The 15,406-nt window shown below is 42.5% G+C and overlaps 1 protein-coding gene across 2 annotated transcripts in view; it reads right to left on the bottom strand.

Moving 5' to 3' along the window:
• dgkb (diacylglycerol kinase, beta) overlaps window positions 1-15,406 on the bottom strand; it is a 729,492-nt gene that overhangs the window by 575,753 nt on the left and 138,333 nt on the right. Inside the window, exon 5 of one of the 2 annotated variants that reach the window (XM_060825438.1) lies at window positions 781-801. The exons of the other annotated variant lie outside the window; for it this stretch is intronic. Coding sequence (XP_060681421.1) covers window positions 781-801 — 21 coding nt within the window. The remainder of the gene's footprint in view (window positions 1-780; window positions 802-15,406) is intronic. 2 annotated transcript variants of the gene reach the window in all.

The following is a 15,406-nucleotide window of genomic DNA, read 5'->3' as shown; positions in this document are numbered from 1 at the left end:
GAAAAGTATTGATTTAGTGTCTCTCCAATCTCCTCCGCCTCCACGCACAACTTCCCACTACTATTCTTGACTGGACCGATACCTACCCTAGTCATCCTTTTATTCCTGACATACCTATAGAAAGCCTTTGGATTTTCCCTAATCCTACCAGCTAAGGACTTTTCATGTCCCCTTCTCGCTGCTCTTAGCTCTCTCTTTAGATCCTTCCTGGCTACCTTATAACTCTCAATCGCCCCAACTGAACCTTCACGCCTCATCTTTACATATGCCGCCTTCTTCCCTTTCACAAGGGATTCCAATTCCTTATTAAACCACGGCTCCCTCACAAGACCCTTAACTCCATGCCTGACTAGTACATACTTATCAAGGACACTCAGTAGCTGTTCCTTGAACAATCTCCACATATCATTAGTATTCTTCTCTTGAAGCCTGTTTTTCCAATCCACACATCCTAAGTCATGGCCTCACCGCATCATAATTTCCCTGCCCCCAGCTATAACTCTTGCCCTGCAGTGCACACTTATCCCTCTCCATCACTAAAGTAAAAGTCACCGAGTTGTGGTCACTGTCCCCGAAGTGCTCACCCACCTCCAACTCTAACACCTGGCCTGGTTCATTACCTAGAACCAAATCCAGTATAGCCTCACCTCTTGTTGGCCTGTCTACATATTGTGTCAGGAAACCCTCCTGCACATATTGGACAAACACCAACCCATCTAACGACCTCGAGCTATAGCTTTCCCAGTCAATATCTGGGAAGTTAAAGTCCCCCATAACAACCACCCTGCTACTTTCACTCTTCTCCTGAATCATCCTCGCAATACTATCCTCTACTTCTCTCGGACTATTAGGAGGCCTGTAGAAAACACCTAACAGGGTGACCTCACCTTTCCTGTTTCTAACCTCAGCCCAAACTACCTCAGATGGCAAGTCTTCCTCCATCGTCCTTTCCACCGTTGTAATACTATCCTTGACAAGTAATGCCACACCTCCCCCTCTTTTACCCTCATGTCTGACCCTACTAAAACATTTAAACCCTGGAACCTGCAACAGCCATTCTTGCCCCTGTTCTACCCACGTCTCTGTAATGGCCACAACATCGAAGTCCCAGGTACCAACCCACGCTGCAAGTTCACCTACCTTATTTCTTATACTTCTGGCATTGAAGTATACACACTTCAAGCCACCCTTCTGATTACAGGCACCCTCCTTCGAGATTGCTGCCTTGTTCATAACCTCCCTACACTCAAGGTCCTGTACCCTAAAGCTACAATCCAGGTTCCCATGCCCCGGCGGAGTTAGTTTAAACCCTCCCAAAGAGCACTAGCAAACCTCCCCCAAGGATACTGGTGCCCCTCAGGTTCAGGTGTAGACCATCCTTTTTATAGAGGTCCCACCTTCCCCAGAAAGAACCCCAGTTGTCCAGAAACCGGAATCCCTCCCTCCTGCACCATCCCTGTAGCCACGCGTTTAACTGCTCTCTCTCCCTGTTCCTCGACTCTCTACCACGTGGCACGGGTAACAAACCAGAGACAACAACTCTGTTTGTTCTAACTCTGAGCTTCCAACCTAGCTTCCTGAAAGCCTGTCTGACATCCTCACCCCTCTTCCTACCTATATCGTTGGTGCCAACGTGGACCACGATCTGGGGCTGCTCCCCCTCCCCCTTAAGGACCCGGAAAACACGATCAGAGACATCACGTACCCTTGCACCTGGGAGGCAACATACCAATCGTGAGTCTCTGTCGCCCCCGCAAAACCGCCTATCTGTACCCCTCACTATTGAGTCCCCAAGAACTATCGCTCTACCTTTCTCCACCCTTCCCTTCTGAGCAACGGGGACAGGCTCCGTGCCAGAGGCCTGAACCTCGTTGCTTGCCCCTGGTAAGTCATCCCCCCCACAAGTATCCAAAACAGTATACTTGTTCTTGAGGGGAATGACCGCAGGGGGTCCCTGCACTGGCTGCTTCCTCCCACTCCCCCTCACTGCCACCCATCTGTCTATAACTTTTGGAGTAGTTCCCTAAAGCTCCGATCTATGACCTCCTCTGCCTCCCGAATGATCCGCAGTTCATCCAACTCCAGCTCCAGTTCCCTAACACGGGCTTGGAGGAGCTGGAGATGGGTGCACTTCTTGCAAGTGTACTCAGCAGGGACGCTAATGGCTTCCCTCACCTCATACATGTTGCAAGAGGAACATTGCACTGTCTGCACTGCCATCCCTCTAAAAAGTAAGCTTTCTTACTCACCTGCGCGTTTAAATAAGGAAAAAACCCTACCCAGGTAACCTAGCGCGACACTAGCTTCCGGGTCTGCTAAGCGCTTTTTTAAAAAAAAACTTTAAATTTTTAACTGTTAAACAAACGACACTACTGGAACTTACCAAACAGCCGTCACGTGGTCCACCGAGAGACTGAGGATTTAGGATGATCAGATTACTCTGCATTCTGGCTCTCACTCAATAATTTTTCACCTCCATGCCTTTCATATGTTAATTTTATATTATTTGATTTGACTTTATCATAGCTACAGAAACAAACCATAATTTAGTTAAGTAGTTTTTGAAAACAGCATTATTTAAATTTTATACAACATCACAGTTTAGAATATTTTGTTTCTGTCGCTGTGAAAGCAGGACATTTGGCATATCGTGTCTAAACTGCCCCACTGAAGAACATCCCACCCAGATCCATACTCCCTACCCTATCAGCTCACATTTCCCATGATTAATCCACATTCCCTGCACATGCCTGGTCACAATGGGCAATTGAGCATGGCTCATCCATCCAATTTACACATCTTTGCTCTGTGGGAGAAATACAAGCACCGGAGGAAATTCATGTAGCCACTGAGAGAACCTGCAAATTCTACACAGACAGTCGCCTGAGGGTGAAATTGAACCAGGGTCCCTGGCGCTTACAGGCAGTAGTGCAAGCCATTGAGCCACCACACTGCCATTTTTCTGCCGCATATTTTTTCTACTATATTCTTTGCATTTAAGAATGTGCTTCTAAATAAATCATAAAATTAAGGGGAAAAATCAACTTCGACCTTCCTTATTCTATTCCAGCAGAGAGACTAACTTGCTTAACCCTGTTTCAAAGTTGACACACTTGCAGTTTTTTTTTAATTGCCTTATTTTACAGGATATATTTTGTGAATTAATTTGCTTGGCATTGAACTTTTCCCTGTAGGACCACAAAGCAGGAACAAAGCCCATTAGATGATGTACAACACAGATAATTTTATACTAAAATTCAGAATTCTACAGCTGCTGCATGCAGGGTATTAACAACTAAAATTTAAAATGTCACAGAGCAAAAAAAATGAAATAGTTTCACATTGGATTCAGCAATTACATTCAGAAACCTGGCAGTAATAAGCTTGTGTTATATAACAGCATATGAATTAGGAACAGCCATTTATCCCTCAAGCCTGGAGTTCTGCAATGCAATATGATTATGGGTGATCTGATTGTTCCCTCAAATCCAGATTTCCCTACCTGCCCCAACAGCTGTCACTCTCCTGCCTCCCAGAAATCTATCTACTGTTGCCTTAAAAGTATTCAAAGACTCTGCTTCCAATGTTTTTTCAGAGGGACAGTTCCAAAATCTTCCCAAGGAGAGGCTTCAACTACTCTCTATTTAAATGGCCAACCCCTGATTTTTAAATAGTGACCCCCCCAGTTCTAGATTTTCCCCATAACAGAAAACATGCTTTTCTCAGCTACCTGTCAAGACCCTTTATACTGTTATATGTTTTGAATTATTCATCACTGACTTTTCTGAATTCTAGGAGATACAAGTCTGGCCTGTGCAGCCCTTACTCAAAAGGCAAACTGCCTATTCTGGGTACTAGTTTATTGAACCTTGCCTGAACATCTTCCAACACATTTACATCCTTCCTAAATAAGTTGGCCACCGCTATGAACAGCAATCCAGGTGCGGTCTCAACAATGCTGTATAAATAAAGTATTACCTCCCAGCTTGTATATTTAATTACCCTTGCGATTCATGATAAATCTCCATCAGCTTTCCTAGTTACCTTCTGTACCTTATATGATTCACGAATGTGGATACCCAGAGGCCTCTGCAACTTAGTGGTTTGAAATCTCTCAACATTTGGAGAATTTTATTCTTTTTGCCAAAATAGACAATTTCATATATTCTCACATTATATTCTATTTGCCCACTCGTTCAGGCCTCTACAATTTTTTTGTAATCTTCTTGAATCTCTTTGACAATTTACTTTCTGACCTCCTTTGATCCATTTGCAAATCTTGGCAACCATACCTTCCATTCCTTCATCAAAGTGATTTATATAAATTGTAAACAGTTGAGGTCCAAGAACTGATCAATGGGGCAAGAAGCATTGCATCATGCCAAACTGAGAAGGACCCATTTTTACACCGACTCACTGCTTCCAAGTCAGCCAACCTTCTCGTGATGCCAATATGCCATGCCCTACTACATGAGATTTTAGTTTTCCACAATAATCTTTGAAATGGCACTTATTCAAAGACCTTTTTGGAAATCGAAGTGCATAACATCAGTCAGTCCCTTTTGACCCACATTATCTCTTCAAAGAATACAAAGGCTGGTCAAATATGATCCTTTTACTTAAAAAAAATCAGAACCACATTGACTCTGCCTGATTCCAAATGGCCTGCTATAACATTTTCATATGAGCTTCTAACATTTTCACTAAAATGGAGGTTAAGCTAATTGGCATGTAGTCTCCTGCTTTCTGTCATCCTTCCATTTTGAATAAAGGGTTTGCATTCTCACACTGGGTTTCAACAAAATAATGAGGAGGATGAATCTGCAATGTGAAACCCAACATTGCCTTTTATAAACTCAATGGCATTTCTCCAGATAGGCAAGTCTATCACACAATTAGGTTAATTTGACCATCAGGCCATGAATGTGTACATCTGCCTGGCAATCTGTTTGCATTATCTCTAACCTTGGAGCATGTTATCTCAGAATCTCGAAGAATCTTGAGCATTTCATTGAAAATAGCTGCAGCTCCAGGCAGAACAAGTGATTCATAGTAATGCGCAGAATTTTGCGCAGAGTGCAAACACAGTCAATTACTTTTTAATGCGTGCTGTGAGCCACAAAAGCAGCCCCAAACATCACTAATTCAACAACAGCAACTTACATTTACAAACCATCTATAAACATAATACCAAAATACTAACGTACTTCACAGAAACTTTCACAATAGGATCTAAGCCACAGAAGGAGATATCAGAATAGGTAAAGCCTGGTAAAAGCAGTAGGTTTAAGGAGTACTTTAGTAGGAGAGAGAGAGAAACATTTATGAAGGGAAATTATGAATGCAGGGAAAAGGCTGTTGAACTCCACATTAATTAATATATACAGATTCTCAGTGACAATACCATTGACCACATGCATTTAAATCTCTTATGTTTATTCCATTATTTAATAAAGATATCTGGAAAATTATTGTGCTGTTATTATAACATCTGGTGGGAGACAGTTATTGACAACATTGTCACTGACAATGCAATCAAGCAGCATCTGCTCAGCAACAACCTGCTCAATGACTTCTGCCAGGGCCACTAAGTTACTGACTTCATTACAGCTTCCATTCAAACATGGATAGAAAGCTAAATTCAAGGCTACATTTTACTGAGTGCAGCAATATCAAGGATCTTTAGCAAAATTGCAGTAACAAGAATCAGGGGTTGGAGTCATATCTGGCACATATGAATATGACAACTCCAGGACATCTCCACAGGGGTTCTTCAGGATAGTACCCTTGGCTCAATCATCTTCAGCGACTTCATCAATGACTATTTCTCCTCCACAAGATCTGAAGTGGGGTTATTTGCTGATGTCTACCACTTGCAACTCCTCAGCTACAACAACAGTTCCTTTCTAAATGCAGCAAGACCTGGACAATAATCAACCTCTAGGGTGATATTGATGGGCTGAACAAATTCACCCCACAAACTTATATGTGTATGTGTACATGTTGGGGGGGACAGATATAAGTGTCTGTGGACGGGTGGACTTCGGGACAGGCAACAATGAAATATTGCCAAGCAGAGGCTGATAGTCAAGTTCCTACCCATGGGGATGGCCTCAACTGGGACCTTGGGTTCACGTCACACTACAGGTGACCCCATTGCACAACACACACACACACACACACACACACACACACACACACACACACACACACACACACACACACACACACACACATTTGTGGGGTGAATTTGTACTTGCAAAATTACATTTTACTTTGTTCAAAAACTGCGTGAATCCATGTAAGATTCTGTAAATCCATGTTTTAGATTAGAATCAGTCTGACCGTTGTGGCTCAGACAGCCTCATACAGGGCACCTCCCACCTTTGATGCATTATTTGGGCCGACATACACCAATTGTTAAAGTGCACTTGAGAATGTAACTTTCAAAAAAGTTATGTGGTTTACATATGAAAGAACTGAAACCAACATGGTCATTCGAAAAGATGAGAGACTTAACAAACAATCCAGGTCTTTTTCAATATATATTTTCAGTTACATCACACTGTAAACTGTTGCTATAAATTCTGAGTCTTACAATCTTATTCTCCACTACCACTTGATGAAGGAGCAGTGCTCTGAAAGCTAGTGCTTCCAAATAAACCTGTTAGACCATAACCTGGTGTTGTGTGATTTTTAACTTCTCAAAGTGTATCATTTTGCACTCTTACAGAAAATAAAATCAATTTCCCACTGTTCAGCCCATCAATATCATCCTAGAATCTAACTTTTTTCCTTATTTTTTTCAATCAGACTACCAATTTTCATTTCAAGTGCAAACTCACTAATCATGTTGAGATCATTATGCACACAATAGTCAGACCAGCACCAAACTCTGTGGTACACAACTGGACACAGGCTTCCAGCCCTAAAAACACCCCATGGCTCCCATGGTTAGGTTCATAACCAGATTATCAGGTAAGACCTTGTCAAATGGTTTACCGAAGTCCCTACAGTATCAACTGCACTATTCTCATTTATACATAGAGTCATAGAGATGTACAGCACTGAAACAGATCCTTTGGTCCAATCCATCCATGCTGACCAGACATCCAAACTCAATCTAGTCCCACCTGTCAACACCCGGCCCATATCCCTCCAAACCCTTCCTGTTCATATACCCATCCAAATGCCTCTTAAATGTTGCAATTGTACCAACCTCCACCACTTCCTCTGGCAGCTCATTTCATACATGTACAAACCTCTGCGTGAAAAGGTTGCCCCTCAGGTCTCTTTTATATCTTTCCCCTCTCACCCTATACCTATGTCACCTAGTTCTGGACTGCCCCCATCCCAGGGAAAAGACTTTGCCTATTTATCCTATCCATGCCCCTCAATTTTGTCAACCTCTGTAAGGTCACCCCTCAGCCTCTGACACTCCAGGGAAACTAGTCCCAGCCTGTTCAGCTCCTCCGTGTAGCTCAAATCCTCCAACCTTGGCAACATTCTTATGAATCTTTTCTGAACCCTTTCAAGTTTCAAAATATCCTCCTGATAGGAAGGAGACCAGAATTGCACGCAATATTCCAAAATTGGCCGAAACGATGTCCTGTACAACTGCAACATGATCTCTCAACTTCTATACTCAATACTCTGACCAACAAAGGAAAGCATACCAAACGCCTTCTTCACTATCCTATCTACCTGCAACTCCACTTTCAAGGAGCTATGAACGTGCACTCCAAGGTCTCTTTGTTCAGCAACACTCCCTAGGACCTTACCATTAAGTGTATAAGTCCTGCTAAGATTTGCTTTCCCAAAATGAAGCACTTCACATTTGTTTGAATGAAACTCCATCTGCCACTTCTCAGTTCATTGGCCCATCTGATCAAGATCCCATTGTAATCTGAGGTAACCTTCTTCGCTGTCCACTACACCTCCAATTTTGGTGTCATCTGCAAACTTACTAACTATACTTCTTATGCTCACATCCAAATCATTTTTATAAATGACGAAAAGAAGTGGACCCAGCACCAATCCTTGTGGCACTCCACTGGTCACAGGCCTCTGGTCTGAAAAACAACCCTCCACCACCACCCTCTGTCTTCCACCTTTCAGCCACATGTTTGTCCTAAATAAATTCAAACAAATTTGTTTGACACAATCTCTTCCCTGACAAATGGACATTGACTTTCTTTGATTAATCCTTGGCTCTGAAAGTGGAGATTAATTCTGTATCTCAGAATTTTTTCAAACAGTTTAGTTTCCACAAATGTTAGACTCACTGGTGAATAGATTCCTAGTTTATCCCTACCACCTTTCTTGAGCAATGATACCAAATGAGCTGTCCTCCTAGCCCTCATGCATCCCACATGTGGCCAGAGAGGAGTGAAAAGTTAATGTCAGAGCTCCTGCAATCTTCGGCTGTGTCTCCCACAGCAGCCTGTCATCCATCTTATCTGGGTTTAGGACATTATTCACTTCAAATCCTCCTAAAATTTCTAAAACCTGCCCCCACTTAAATGTTCATTTGTTCAAATATAATCACAGTTCCCCTCTCTGATTTCTACACCTACATCATGTTTCTCTATCATGAATACAGTTGGGTTCCACGGGGCGTAACATTAGAGTCCTTGCTGCTTGTGTTGTATAACGATTTGGACTAAAATGAAGGAGGTATGTTCAAGAAGTTCATGGATGACATAAAAACTCAAAGTGGAAAATAAGACCATAAGACCATAAGACATAGGAGTGGAAGTAAGGCCATTCAGCCCATTGAGTCCACTCTGCCATTCAATCATGGCTGATGGGCATTTCACCTCCACTTACCCGCATTCTCCCCATAGCCCTTAATTCCTCAAGACATCAAGAATTTATCAATCTCTGCCTTGAAGACATTTAGCGTCCCGGCCTCCACTGCACTCTGTGGCAATGAATTCCACAGGCCCACCACTCTCTGGCTGAAGAAATGTCTCCGCATTTCTGTTCTGAATTGACCCCCTCTAATTTTAAGGCTGTGTCCATGGGTCCTAGTCTCCTCGCCTAACAGAAAAAAATTTCCTAGCGTCCACCCTTTCCAAGCCATGTATTATCTTGTAAGTTTCTATTAAGTCTCCCCTTAATCTTCTAAACTCCAATGAATACAATCCCAGGATCCTCAGCCGTTCCTCATATGTTAGACCAACCATTCCAGGTATCATCCGTGTGAATCTCCGCTGGACACGTTCCAGTGCCAGTATGTCCTTCCTGAGGTGTGGGGACCAAAACTGGACACAATACTCCAAATGGGGCCTAACCAGAGCTTTATAAAGTCTCAGTAGCACAACGGTGCTTTTATATTCCAACCCTCTTGAGATAATAGTGAGGAGGGTAGCTACAATCTGAAGGTGGGTGCGAATGGATTATTCAGGGCAGACAGCAGAGGCAAAAAGAATTCAACGTGCAAAAGTACGAGTTAATACACTCGGTGAGGGCTAACAAGGCAAACAGTAGGCCCTTTGAAAGTACTGAAGAACTTTGATATGCATATCCTCAGATCCCTGAAGTTCACAAGGCATGTAGATACAGTAGTTAAGAAGGCTTATAGGATATCTATTTCAGTAACTTGGCATAGGATACAAGAGCAAGAATGCCATGATAGAACCGTCTAAAATGCTACCACATCAGGAGTATTGTGTGCAGTTTTGGTCACCACAATATAGGTAGCATGTGATAGTACAAGGGAGGATGCAGAGAAGATTTACAAGGGATGGGTTGGAGGCTCTAGGCTCAGAAAGAAAATTAGTTAAGCTGAAATATTTTTCACTGCTCTAAGGAAAACGAAGAGAATCTGAGGTGCATAAAATTAATATAGGCATAAAAAGGGAGAATAGAAAGGTGCATTTTCTGTTTTTAAGAGGGTCAATAAATTGAGGGCATTGTTTTGAAGTAAATAGTTGAAGATTAAGAGGAGAATTGAGGAGAAATATTTTCACTGAAGGTGATAGGAGCTGGAACTCAATGCCTGAAAGGACTGTTGAGTCAGAAATTCCGATAAAACAATTAGAATTTAGATATTCACTTGCATCGCCATAATCTTGCATTGCAATGGGCCAAAAGCTGGAAATTGAGATGAAATACATCTTTTTTGACTAGTATGAATACAATTAGCTGAATGATGCCTATCTATGCTGTAAATGTCCAAAAGTCTGAGTCCATTGATGTAGCTTACATGAACACCAAGATGTCATGCATTGAGAATGTCAGTTGAAATTATTTCTTATGAAATTAAAGTGCAACTGTTGAAATGGTTGGAAAATTAGTTAAACAGTAGAAGACAGATTAAAAAATAACTAAAGACTTGGGCAGAATGCTCCCTTCCCTATAGGTGGTAAAGAGTTTGTTGAAAAGGATAAATAATTGGGTGAGTTCAACACTTCAGGACAGAGCTGAGCGAGAGCAAACAGAGAGCGTTCTGGGAAGGTAAGAGATTCTGAATTGAAACAGTTTTGACTGAGCAAAAACTGAAAGGTGACATCACAGGAGGGCTGTGATTTGATTGGCTAATAAGGGGTCTGCCAGATTTGAATCTGTGTTAAATTGACTCGTTAATTTATTGGTTACAACTTGCATAAGCAGAGATACTAAAACAGTTAAAAGTTTAAAAAAAAACAAATTCAAAACTAATTAAATAAAATGAGGGTGGAGGGTCTGCTGATGTGCTGTTTCTGCAGGTCGGAGCTGGTGGATCCCATTATAGTTCCCAGTGGCCATGTCTGTAGGAAATGTTGGTTGCTGGAAGAACTCTGGCTGGAGTCTGAGCTTCAAACATTGCGACACATCAGGGAGGGGGAAGAAATACCTGGATGCTGTGTTTCAAGGGACAGTAACACCCACTAGACTAACTAACTCTCATTCGACCAATGATCAGGGACAGGAGGGAGAGGCTGTGAGTGAGCCAGACAAAGGGATTTAAGAGGTAGAGTTGCAGGAGCGCCAGCCGCTGTCGTTGTCCAACATGTTCAAGAGTTTTGCTCCCTGTGTGGATTGGAAGGGGGATTGCAAAGAGGTTGAGTTGACTGACCGCAGCACCATGGTGCAGGGAACCATTGAAGTGTGGGGAGTGAACAGAAATATTGTTGTAATTGGGATTGTATAGTTAGAGGCATAGACATTGTCTTCTGTGAGCAGGATCAAGAGTCCCAAAGATTGAGTTGCCTGCCTATTGCTCTGGCTCAGGATATCTTATCTGGGCTGCAGAGGAACTTGGATGGGAGGTAAAGATCCAGTGGTCGTGGTCCATGTCAGTATCAACTAAGGCAGAGGTTCTGCTAAGGGACAGCTAGGAGCTAAATTAAAAAGCAGAACCAAAACAGCAAACTCTGGATTTATACCTGAGCCATGAGCTAATTGGCACAGGGTCAATAAGATTAAGTAGGGAAATGCATGGCTCAAAGATCAGTATGGGAGAAATGGGCTTGAATTCATGGTACATTGGCACCAATACTGGGGAAGAAGGGAAATGTTCCGATGGGACTGTCTTCATCTGAACCGTGCTGGGACCAGAGTCCAAGCAAATCACATTATTCGGCTGTAAACAGGGCATTTAACTAAATGGGGAGGGGGGGGGGGGGGAATTCAGTTAACAGGGAAATCAGAGAACCTGAATTAAAGGAAGAGTTAAGACTACAGAACACAGGAGAGGTTATTAAGTCTCCAACACAGATACAAATAGGACACACTGTATGGAAAAGGTGAACAATCAAACTTCAAGCACGCTGGGCAAACGAATGGCAGTGAGAAGAGGGACAATTAATACAGGACAGAAGGTGCTATATCTGAATGCACATAGTCTGAGGAATAAGGTAAATGAGATTTCAGTGGGGGAGCAGTTTAGGGCCAGCGATCATAATTCTATTAGTTTTAAAATAGTGATGGAAAAGGATAGACCAGATCTAAAAGTTGAAGTTCCAATGAGAGTCCAGAGACAGTATATTCCTGCCATGTTGAAAGGAAAGGATTGTTGGTGAAGGGAATGCTGATGACTAGAGAAATTGATGTTTTGGTTAAGAAAATAAAGAAAGCATATGTCAGGTATAGACAGGATAGATCGAGTGAACCCTTAGAAGAGTGTAAAGGCAGTAGGAGTAAACTTAAGAGGGAAATCAGGAGGGCAGAAAGAGAACAGGACATAGCTTTGGCAAATAGGGTGAAGGAGAATCCAAAGGTTTTTACAAATACATTAAGGACAAAAGGGTAACTAGGGAGGGAATAGGGCCTCTCAGAGATTAGCAAGGCAGCCTATGTGTGGAGCAACAGGAGGTGGGGGAGATACTAAACAAGTATTTTGCATCGGTGTATAGAACAGAGGGAAATAATTGGCAACAACCTAACGGTACAGAAATGGTGGTGCTGGATGTCTTGAAATGCATAAAAGTGGATAAATCCCCAGAACTTGATCAGGTGGTCTGTGAACAGTGGAATGCCACAAGGATCGGTGCTGTGTCCCCTACTTTTCATCATTTATAGAAATGATTTGGATTTGAACATAGGAGGTATAGTTTGTAAGTTTGCAGAAGACACCAAAATTAGAACTGTAGTGACTAGCGAAGAGGTTACCTCAGAGTATAATGGGACCGTGATCAGATGGGCCAATGGGCTGAAGAGTGGCAGATCATTGAGTATAGGAGTTAGGTGGTCATGTTGCGGTTGTACAGGACATTAGTTGGGCCACTTTTTGAATGCTGCAAGCAACTCTGATCTTCTTTCTATCGGATACACTTGAAAGAGTTCAGGAAAGATTTACAAGGATGTTGCCAGGGTTGAAGGATTTGAGCTATAGGGAAAGGCTGGGGCTATTTTCCCTGTAGCGTCAGAGGCTGAAGGGTGACCTCACAGAGGTTTATAAAATCATGAGGGACATAGAATAGATAAATAGACAAAGTCTTTACCCTGGAGTGGAGAGTGCAGAATTGGAGGGCATAGGTTTAGGCTGAAAGGGGAACAATACAAAAGGGACCCAAGGGGCAACTTGTTCATGCAGAGGGTGGTGTATGTATGGAATGAGCTGCCAGAGGAAGCGATGGAGGCTGGTACAATTGCAGCATTTAAAAGGTATCTGGATAGGTATATGAATAGGAACGGTTTAGATGGATATGGGCCAAATGTTGGCAAATGGGACTAGATTAAGTTAGGATATCTGGTCGACATGGATGAATTGAACCAAAAGGTTTGCTTCTGTACTATAAATCCCTCTGACTCTATGACTATGACTCTACGACTGGGAGAGGAGCCTAACAGGAAAGACAGTGGAACAGCAATAGCAGGAGTTTCTAGGAGTAGTTTCGGAGACACAGCAGAGCTTCATTCCGAGGAAAAAAAAGCATGGTACAGGGAGGATGAGGCAACCATGGCTGACTAGGGAAGTCAGAGATAGCATAAAAGAGAAAGCATATAATGTGGCAAAGGACAGTAGGAAACCAGAGGATTGGGAAGCTTACAAAGACCAGCAGAGGGCAACAAAAAAAAAAGGGAGAAGATTAAATAAGCAAACCAGTAATATAAAGGAAGATTGTAAGATAGAGAAAGGACAAAAGTCAGGCAAAAAAAAAGTGGTAATCAGGCTGCTAGTAAATAACGCTGGAGAGATATTAGTGGGGAAACAAGGAAATGGATGAGGAACTGAATAATTACTTCATGTCAGTCTTCACGGTGCAAGACACGAATAGTATCACAAAAATTCAAGAGAGTAAGGGGGCAGAGCTAATTATGGTGGCCATCACCAAGGAGAAGGTACTAGAAAAACTGAATGGACTGAAAGTGGATAAATCACCCGGACCAGATGGACTCCATCTCAGTGTTCTAAGGGAGATAACTGAAGAGATAGTGGAGGTGTTAGTGCTGACCTTTCAGGAATCACTAAAATCAGGGACGGTCCCAGAGGACTGGAAAATCACTAACATAACACTGCTGTTTAAAAAGGGAAAATGACTAAACACAGAAAATTGCAGACCAACCTAACCTTGGTCATGGGTAAGATTCTGGAATCCATTGGGAAGAATGAGATTTCTGAATAGTTGGAATTATATGGTAAAACAGGGCAAAGTCAGAATGGTTTCATCAAGAGGAGGTCATGCCTTACAAATCTGCTAGAATTCTTTGAGTAAATAATGAGCAAGTTAGACCAAGGAGAACCAAAGGATGTTATCTACCTGGACTTCAAGAAAGCATTTGACAAGGTGCCACATAAGAGGCAATTGCCTAAGATAAGGGCCCATGGTGTTAGAGGCAAGGTGCTAGCATGGATAGAAGATTGGCTGTCTGGCAGAAAACAGAGAATGGGGATAAAAGGTTCCTTCTCAAGATGGCAGACAGTAACAAGTAGTACTCTGCAAGGGTCAGTGTTCGGACCACAAATTTTCATTTTATACATAAATGATCTAGATGAAGGAACTGAGGGCATCCTGGTTAAGTTTACGGGTGATAGAAAGATAGGTAGAGGAACAGGTAGCATTGAGGAGGCAGGAGGGTGCAGAAGGATTTGGACAGGTAAGCAGAGTGGACAAAGAAGTCGCAGATAGAGTACAATGTGGGAAAGTGTGAGGTCATGCGTTTTGATAGGAAGAATAGAGGCATGGACTATTTTCTAAATGGGGAGAAAATTCAGAAATCTGAAGTGAAGACTTGGGATTTCTAGTCCAGGATTCTCTCAAGGTAAACTTGCAGGTTGAGTCAGTGGTGAAGAAGGCAAATGCAATGAAGACACTTATTTTGAGAGGACATAAATATAAAAGCAGGGATGTACTTGTGAGGCTTTATAAGACTCTGGTCAGACCACATTTGCAGTATTATGCGCAGTTTTGGACCCCATATCTCAGAAAGGATATACTGACCCTGGAGTGTGTTCAGAGGAGGTTTACAGATTTGATGTTAGGATGATGTTTTCATTGGTAGGAGAGACTAGGACCTGAGGGCATAGCCTTAGAATAAAGGAAAGACCTTTTAGAACAGAGGTAAGGAGAAACCTCTTCAGACAGAGAGTGGTGAATTTATGGAATTGCTGCAGAAGGCTGTGGAGGTCAGGTCATTGAGTATATTTAAGACTGAGATTGATAGATTCTTGAGTTTCATGGGCATCGAGGGTTACAGGAAGAAAGTGGGAGAATGGGGTTGAGAAACTTATCAGCCATGATTGAATGGCAATGCAGACTCAATGGGCTGAATGGCCTAATTTCTGCTCCTGTGTCTTCTGGTCTTATGGAGAGTTACTGGTGCCTTCTCATGACCTGAAAAACTTAGCACAGCACATAAAGTCCACTGGGAACATTTTTCAACTCAGCAGCAATGAAGGTCCTTAAAAAGTCAATTAGCAACCAATGTGCTTTCCCCCAGGCACCTAACTGCAAGAGAGAAATGTACCTGGTTTCCT

The sequence above is a fragment of the Hemiscyllium ocellatum genome, chromosome 5 (assembly GCF_020745735.1).
Source record: "Hemiscyllium ocellatum isolate sHemOce1 chromosome 5, sHemOce1.pat.X.cur, whole genome shotgun sequence".
NCBI classification, from domain to species: domain Eukaryota; kingdom Metazoa; phylum Chordata; class Chondrichthyes; order Orectolobiformes; family Hemiscylliidae; genus Hemiscyllium; species Hemiscyllium ocellatum.
Note: the sequence above shows the minus strand (reverse complement) of the source record. Positions and strands in the feature narration are given on the sequence as shown.